The 8,992-nt window shown below is 38.9% G+C and overlaps 1 protein-coding gene across 1 annotated transcript in view; it reads left to right on the plus strand.

Annotated features, from left to right (window-relative positions):
- Window positions 1-8,617, plus strand: part of LOC138174534 (probable E3 ubiquitin-protein ligase TRIML1) — a 116,270-nt gene extending 107,653 nt beyond the window's left edge. Inside the window, exon 7 of the mRNA XM_069104847.1 lies at window positions 8,475-8,617. Coding sequence (XP_068960948.1) covers window positions 8,475-8,617 — 143 coding nt within the window. The remainder of the gene's footprint in view (window positions 1-8,474) is intronic.
- Window positions 8,618-8,992: the final 375 nt, after the last annotated feature.

Below are 8,992 nucleotides of genomic sequence, written 5' to 3' on the forward strand. Positions count from 1 at the left end.
AAAAGAAAAGAAAAGAAAAGAAAAGAAAAGAAAAGAAAAGAAAAGAAGAGAAAAGAAAAGAAAAGAAAAAAAAGACACTTCTTTAAAAAAAATGAATCACTAACTCTTGTCTCAGTGGTTAATAAAAAACTCCTTAATCTTACCATAAAGGTCATTTCATTTCAAAACAAGTTCTTCAGTCACACATGCCCTTAGAATTTTCCAAAGACACTCAGTGTCCTTCATAGAATGTTTCCTTTAGATCTACTCCCACTTTTCAAATTTAGGTAACCTTTCAATTTTCACTTTTATTTAGTCTAATTTGTGCTTCAGGAGGATATTATTTCTTTTAATTTATTTTCAGAAGGAGCTAGGTGGTACAGTGAATAGAGATCTGGGCCTGTAGTCATGAAGCCTTGAGATCAAATCTGGCCTCAAGCACTTTCTAGCTGTATGCCCTTTCTGCCTCCAGCTTCTTCAACTGTAAAATGAGAGTAATAATAGCCCCTACCCCCCAAAAAAATTCTTATGCAGACCAAATGAGATATATGTGTAAACCACTTAGCCCATGGTCAGGCATGAAGTTATTGCTTAATAAATGCTTGTTTGCTTCACTGTTGTGTGACTTGGAATTGAGGATATCTTTGAGAAAAAGCAATATAGGCTCTTGTCTATAACTGGTAATATTTCTTGGAATTTTGTTGTGATGTAATGTTGGCATATGACTGAAGCATTAACAACTATGCTATTTTTGATGTGCATTTGAGACCTGCTTGATCAATGATCTGCAGCAATCCTCAACAGCATCTGCTCTGAAACATTTCTAGTAGGTAGGGTATAGGTATTTCTTATTTGTTACAATAAATCTTGTGAATAGGGTACCAGTTTTGGATCTAAGACAATCGTGTAAGAAACCTGTCTCAATCATTTATTAATTGTGTAAGCCTAGGTGAGTCACTTAATTTCTCTTAGTCTCAGTTTCCTCATCTGTAAAATGGGGATTCTCAGAAATACCTTAAAATATTGTTTTAAGGATTAAGTGAGTACTTCTACAAGTATTATCTATTATTATTATTTCTAGTATTATTAATAATATTGAAATTATTATATTGTCTTCCTTTGGCACCAAAACATGTAGAAACTTCTTTTACTTTGTCTTTTATGTTTCATTAGGGCCCAAATGCAATTACCTGTCCTCCAGCATTCTCATAGATAGATATTTCATTGATGTTATACTGGGTGAGATTCTAACCCAACCTGTGCCATCAACAGAGTCCCTCAAATTCATATGCTAGACTTTCATAGTTATCATATTGGGTTCAGCATATACTGAGTCCATGCTGGTTGAGAAAGTCATGATTATCATCATCATTATTACTAATTACAATGTATTTTTGAATATTTGTGGCATTTTCATAATTTCATGTCCTTTTATGTACAATGTCTATAGATTAATCATGAACCTATATAAACCATCTTGGCAATTAGATTACAAAACTTTAGCAGATATATAATAGGTGGTAGAAATAAAGCATTATTCACAATTCCAGACTGAGTATAAAAAATATAGAAATTAACATTTAACAATTAAACCAAGGTGTATGTTCTTCTACCTTTTTTGGGGGGAGTGGCTAGGTGGCACAGTGAATAGAGACCTGGAGTCAGGAGGACCTGAGTTCAAATCCGGCCTCAGACACTGAAAACAAAAATTAGCCATGTGACCTTGGGCAAATCACTCTCCAAAAAGAAAAAAAAAATAGAATTCTTTTTTTTTTTTTTTTGGAGGGGGAAAGGAGGGCAACTCTGGGGCCAGTGCTCTTACTCACTGTGCCACCTGGCCGCCCCTATGGCTAGTATTTTTTTTAACCTGTTGTTTTGCTTTGAATATCATTATCTTCTTTATCCATTCTCTGGAATCATGGTTGCACTGATATGGACATAACCAATGTGAGAATTTGTTTTCCTTGATTGCATCTATATATTTGTTATAAGGGTTTTCTTTTCAGTGGGAGTTGTGAAAGTGAGAGGGGGAGAAAAGTAATGCTTGTTAACTGAAAACAAACAAAATTTAATTTAAAAATAGCCAACAACTTGCAAGGTTAAAAACAACATGTCCACATGAGAAAGTGAAGCAAATGAAAGAAAATATTGAGTTCCTTTATCTTTTCCTTCAGTCTTAAATTCCAGTCCTAGAAATGGACATCATCGATTTCAACTGACTGTTGGAGAAGCCAGCCAAGTCAAGGAATGAAATGAATGCAGAATACTGCGGCCAAATCTGTACAGGATCCAGCCAAGACCTGAACCTCAAGACTTCAAGCATGCTGGTCAACCAGCATCCCCTGGGATTTCTGCTGCCCTGGACTTGTTTGCATTGGAATCCAGGAAAAGTTGGCTCAGTCACATAGCTCTGTGGTGTTTTTTGTTTGTTTTTCACTGGGAGTGTGCTGTGCTTTTAAAAATATAATGCATCCATGCAGAGCCCTCTGGCAGCAGAGAGGACAACCCCATGATTTATACAGCAGAAGTAAGTTAATATTTTCACAGATCATCTTGACGGGAACCTGTGCTGTGTAAAGTGATCGGGTCTGATTAAGGAGGAATGCAGCATTTCTTTCTGGGTATGTGAATAGGTTTGGGTTCACATACAAGTAATGCCTTTTTTTGATTTGGTTTTGGTTAACCTTTTTAAAGATAAGAAATAGACAAAGAATATTTTCTTCTGGATACATATTTCCTTGTATAGTGTTGTACACATTGCCCACAGAACAGTGTGATGTCATGGAGTCCAAGAATCTGGATTTAAATCTGAACTTGCACAATTGTTATTTGTATGAACTTCAGTAAGCTATTTATTTCTCTGGGCTTCAGGTTTCTTGCCTGTCAAATAACGGGCTTGGACTATGTGAACTGCAAAGTCTCTTCCAGCTCTAACCCTATTATTCTAATTTAGCCCCAATGTAATCAACAGAATTATCCCTCAGAACTTTATAATAACCAAAATCTCTATAGCTGTGCCTCAGTTTCCTCTTCGCTAACTTATTCCTCATCCTTTTTCAATTGATCGTCTGACCTCATCACTCTACTCTAACTAGTCTCACCAGTTATCAATAACATTTTAATTGCTTAATCTAATGGTCTCTTCTTGTTTTTGATCTACCTGCTACATTTGGTACTGTTGAACACTCTTTATTCCTGGATACTCCCTTTTCTCTAGGTTTTAATTGAGTCTACTCACTCCAGATTCATCTCCTACTTGTCTGAATGCAATTTATCAATCTTTGTTGCTGGTTTTTCATCCATATCACTCTCATTAGCCGCAAGTATACCCCAAAGCTTGATCCTGGACCTTCTTCCTTTCTCCCCCTTGCTTAGCACATGGTAACCTCATCATCTCCCATAAGTTTAAATATAATTTTTAGGCAGATGACTCCCAGATCTATATATCCATTTCCAGAGTAACCTTCAGTCTAACTTACCGATTACCTCAACATTTCCATCTGGATGCCTGGATTTTATACTCAACATGTCTCAAATAGAATTCATTAACTTTTCTTCTAAACTCTCCCATTTCCAAACACACTATTTCTGTCAAAGGTCCCAGTATCCTTCCAGTGTCTTGGGCTTATATTTATGGCCCTATCCTAGACTCTTCCATTTCCCTCAAGCCAACATATGCAATCAGTTGAGAAATCTTGCTATTTCTACCTTCACAGTGTCCTTTATGTCTGATACCTTCTTTCTACTCACGTAGTCACCATTTTAATTCAAGTCCTCATTCCCTCTTCCTCTAGATCAAGAGTGGGGAACCAGTATAGTCACAAGTGGACTTCTAAGTCCTTGTGTGTGTCCTTTTGCCAAGTTTTACAGAACACATTCTTTTATTAAGGGGATTTGTTCTGTGAAGTTTGGATTAGGTCAAATGCCTTACTTGAGGACCTAGGGGCCACAGATTCCCCACCCCCACTCTAGATTATTCCCAAAGTCTCCTAATTGGTCTCAATGCCTTAAGGAACTCAAAAAACTTGTTATCCTATACAATGCTGCCAAAAAGTTTTCCCTGACCATGTGACCTCCCCATTCAACCTATGGCTAGATAGCTCAAGATATAAAATACCGGGCCTAGAGTCAAGAAGACGTTTGTTCAATATGATCTTAGATGCTTGTGATAGTAATGGAATATAAAGATCCCCCTGTATTGGCTTGGTTTTCAAATTGATTGTGTTAAAATCCAGAGCTTGTTAATCCCACCTGTGGTTTGGACTTGTTGATGTGAAAATTGAGTTCTGAAGTGGGAGGAGCTGGTGACATAGATTTGGAGAGACACAAGAGAGAGGCAGAAGAACTTTTTGGAAGCAGCACCCTTTTGGAGGCAGAGAGAGACTGAGAGGATTGCTGAGGGCCACTTTGAATTGCCCAGGACTTTTGAGAGCTGCCACCCAGAGCTGCCAAGGACTGAGGAGACATGACTGTTATGCTGGTACTTTCTCTGTCTGTTTTGATGTTGTTTTGCCAGATTTATCCATTGGTGAAAGACAGTGCTGTTGTTGCAGAATTCTTGGAATCTTGCTGTTGATTCAGAAGCCCTGAAGAAGGATTTTCTTTTTGTATGTTTACAGAAATCCTGGAAGAGGGTTGTGCTAATGTGTTCAGGGGTCCTAGGACTGTTCTGCAGACATAGAATGAATTGATGAAGAGACTGGCAATGTATCTTGTGGCCTTGCTAAGCTTTGTCTCCCCAGGAACAAAGATTGCTGAGAACTTGCCTCATGTCAAGATGAAGAAAAGACCTCCATTTGGGTATTAAGTACTGTGCTTAAACTTGTTGTAACTCTGAGGTAGATACAATTGTGATCCAGGAGTGGGGAACTTTTGACCTTTTTGTGTTCTATGATTGAACAAATGAATGTACTTTACTTATGATAGGAAACTAATCTCCATTTGAGAAGAGGGGCTTTGTGATGGACTAAATGAAGGTACAGCCTAGGGGTGGAGTAGTATTTAGAACTGGGACTTTGTAATTGGTTGAATGAATGTAAGGTCCTGGGGTGGGGTAATACTTGGAGATTATTTAATCACACTTAGTAAATGCTGTATTTTGAATGATGTCATGTTTTGACCTTCTCTGTTCTTAATTTGTCACTGAATAAAATGGAGAGCACCTATGCTAGTATTTTGAACCTTGGGAAGTTGCCTTTGCTTGGCATTACATTACAATGCTCTGTGACCATGGATAAGACACTTAACTGCCTTCAGTATCACTTTCTCATTTTTTAAAATGGTGATAATAATAGAACCTGCCTCACAAGGTTGTTGTAAATATCATTTGAGATAATATTTACAAATCTTTTATCATAGTGGCTCTGTATGATAGGTGTTGTAACTCAAAGCAAAAGCAACTTCCAGGTTTGGATTATGAGCATAGCAAACTCCATTTATTCAGTGACAGGGTAAGAGAAGACATTCATAGAAAATCAAAATACAGAATTCACCATGTGTAACACAATAATTTAGTAAGTCCTCAATTCAATCACAAAGTACTAAGGTCCAAGTTCTCCACCCATGGACAGTACATTCATTTAGTCAATCCCAAAGTCTTCTCTCCATTCAACTGGAGATTGGTTTCCAATCATTAACAAAGTACATTCATTTGGTCAGTGTCAAAGCACAAAAATCAAAGTACTCCACCCCTGGATCATAACTGAATTATAATGATCATCAGTTACCACCAAGCACATTCTCAAAGATGAAGTGAAGAGCACAAAGGCCATCTACCCTTAAGTCACAACAAGGTTCCCATATCATCACAGCATTCAATACCCAAGGAGAGCTCTTTTCCTCATGTTGACCCAAGGCAAGTTCTCAGCAATCTCTGTTCCTGGGAAGGCAAAGCTTAACAAAGCCACAATATACATTTCCACCATCCTCATCAATTCACTCTCTGGCTACAGAACAGTCTCAGCACCCACTGAAAACATCAGTAAGACCCTCCTCCAGGATTTCAGTAAACATACATCCTCCTTCAGGGCTTCTGAACCAACAACAAGTTTCTAGGACCTCTGTAACAACAGCACTGTCCTTTACCAGCAGACAAATCTGGCAAAGTAACATCAAAACAGAACAAATATCAGCACCAAAGTCATGCCTCCTTAGTTCTCAGCAGCTATGGGTGGCAGTTCTCAAAAGGCCTGGGCAACTCCAACTGGCCCTGAGCAGTCTGGGTAGCTTCAGTTAGCAGTTCTCTCTCTCTCTCTCTCTCTCTCTCTCTCTCTCTCTCTCTCTCTCTCACTCACTCTACAATGCTGCTCCCAAAAGAAGTACTTCTGGCCTCTCTCTTCTTGGCCTCTCAATCCATGGCACCAGCTCCTCCCAGTTCAGTCCCTTCTCTTCATGTCAATAAGTCCATCCCATTGTGGGGTTCACAAGTTCTGGGTTTTAACACAATCTAAAACTCAAGCCAATACAAGGGGATCTTTAAATTTCATTTCCATTACAGGTGCTTAATAAATGATTATTCCCTTCCCTTTCTGGCAAAGCCTTCTACAACCTGGCCCTGACTTACCTTTCAAACCACATTTTATACTGGCTCCCTTACCACAATCTGAGATCCAGTAAAACTGACCCTTTTTCTTTTCCTCACACAAACACTTCATTTCCTATCATCATGTCTTTGAACTGGCCATCTCAAATGCCTGGCAGGCATTGCCTTTGTATCTCTGATTCATAAAGTCTTTTCTTTGAAGAAGCAGCTCATGGTACAAACTTACATAAAGCCTTTCCTGATCCTCCTCCTCCTCTTCCTCCTCCTTCTCCTTCTACTCCTTCTTCTTCTTTTCTCTCTCTCTCATTTAACTATTTTGCATATGTTATTGTGCTTATTAATTAATCAATCTGTCTATTAATGCCCAAAGACATAGAACAAGGACTCCCAACATATAGAGTAGACTGATTCTGTCTGATTTACAGGGAGACATGAAGAAGTGTCAAACAACAAATCATCATAGATTGTTTTGTAATCTGTATAAATTCATAGATCTCTAATGTGTCATCATCATCATCATCATCCTTATCATCAACCTAGTTGTCATCTCCATCATTTTAATTCTTCCATTTGGGTTCAGATAGAAACAATCCTAGTTCAAGTTAATAAGTGTACCAAATGAATAAATTCTCTACTGGATAAAAACTCATTTACCAGAGTCTTATTGAATGCATTTCCCCATTCATCTACAGTATTAGTTAGGACCATAGGCTCAATATATATATATATATATATATATATGTCTTTCTTTTCTTACATTATTTTCATATATTCTTCCAGGTCTCAACTATATTTTTATATTTATTATTTTAACCCTTTTGGGGAAAAAATCATAAGTTTCAAATTTTCTTCCTTTCTTTAGCCCCTCCTCCAACCACTGAGAAGGCCAAGCAGTATTTTATCATTTATATATATGAAGTTATTCAAATCATATTTCTTCATTATCCATGTCACTGAAAAAGTAAGAGAAATACAGACTGATGAAAGTATGCTTCAATTTTCAATCAAAGTTTATTTGGAGGTGGATAGAATTTTTCATCATTCAGAACTGTCTTAGATGATTGCACTGATTAAAGTAGCTAGACCTGTCACAGTTGATCACCATTATAGTATTGATTTTATTGTATACAATATTCCCCTGGTTCTGTTCACTTCTTTTTGTATCAATTCATATAAGTCTTCCCATGATTCTTTTAAATGACTCCTCTCATTTTCTTTTTGTAAATAGTATTTTCCAATTACGTGTAAAGATAGTAATCAATATATATTTTTATAAGATTTTTAGTTCCAGACTTTTTCTTCTCCCTCCTTTCCCCCTCCTGAAGACAAAAAAACAATATTTTATAGGTTATATGTGTATAATTATGTTTGAACTAAGTCTATCATAGTTGATGATCAAGCTGTGGACAATGTTACCCTGGCTCTGCTCACTTCACTCAACATCAGTTGATGTAAGTCTTTCCAGGTTTTGGTTGTTTTTATTTTTTTTCTGAAATCTATCCAATCAACATTTTTGTGTTGCTTTTTGGAAGGGCATGGCAAGTGGGGTTAAGTGACTTGCCCAAAGTCACAAGGCTAGTAAGGGGTAAGTGCCTGAGGCTGGATTTGAACTCAGGTCCTCCTGACTCCAGGGCCCTGGTGCTCTATTCACTTCACCACCTAGCTAACCACCCCCCCCCCATCATCATTGCTTAAGCAGAGAAGTATTATATCACAATCACATACCACAAGATGGTGGAGTAGAAACAGGACCTCCCCGCTGGGTTCCGGCTTCCCCTTCCCCAATCCGTGTAAAAGGGGACTCTAAACAAACTTTGGAGCTGCAGAACCCACAAAATGACACAGAGGAACTAACCTACAACTGAGGACCGGCCGACAGGGCAGCAGAAATCGGCCAGGGTAGCACTCTGGGAGCCGAGCTCAGCCCCACGCCCTCCCCCCACCCCATGCCTAGGCTTTAGCCCCAGGGTGGGCCTGAGCAGCCAGCAGGAGGAACTACAGATCAGCAGCATCTGTGGCTGCTTCCAGATTTATCAACACATAGATGTGAAGGACAAAGTGAGAGGTCAGTGCAGTCTGGACTTTGGGACCCAGTAAGAGGGAATGTGTGTCTTTTTCCCCTGGGACGAGAAGCCACTGAGCCACTGCCAAAATCAACCATCACCACCCGGCAGCTTTAGCTCGTGGCTTTCAGAGTGTAGGGGGACCAAGCAGCAGTCTGAGGGGTAATCACTCTTGCTTTAACCTTCTTGGATCTGGATTGCAGTCTAGGGTGGACTTCCTGGGGTATGTGTACAGCTTCCAGAGCATTTGGAGACCTCAGAGAGGGTACTCATCTAACACCTCCAGCAGTTGAGAAAACCCCAGCATTTGGGATGAAATCTCCCCTGTCTTGTGGCAGAGTCCTACTATGGCAAAAAGCTCAGGGGTCAAGTGACTGAGGGGAGACATTACCAGGCAAAGGAAACAAAG

The sequence above is a fragment of the Petaurus breviceps genome, unplaced genomic scaffold, assembly GCF_028583685.1.
Source record: "Petaurus breviceps papuanus isolate PSGF00001 unplaced genomic scaffold, PetGlider_PUasm1.0 689, whole genome shotgun sequence".
Lineage (NCBI taxonomy): Eukaryota > Metazoa > Chordata > Mammalia > Diprotodontia > Petauridae > Petaurus > Petaurus breviceps.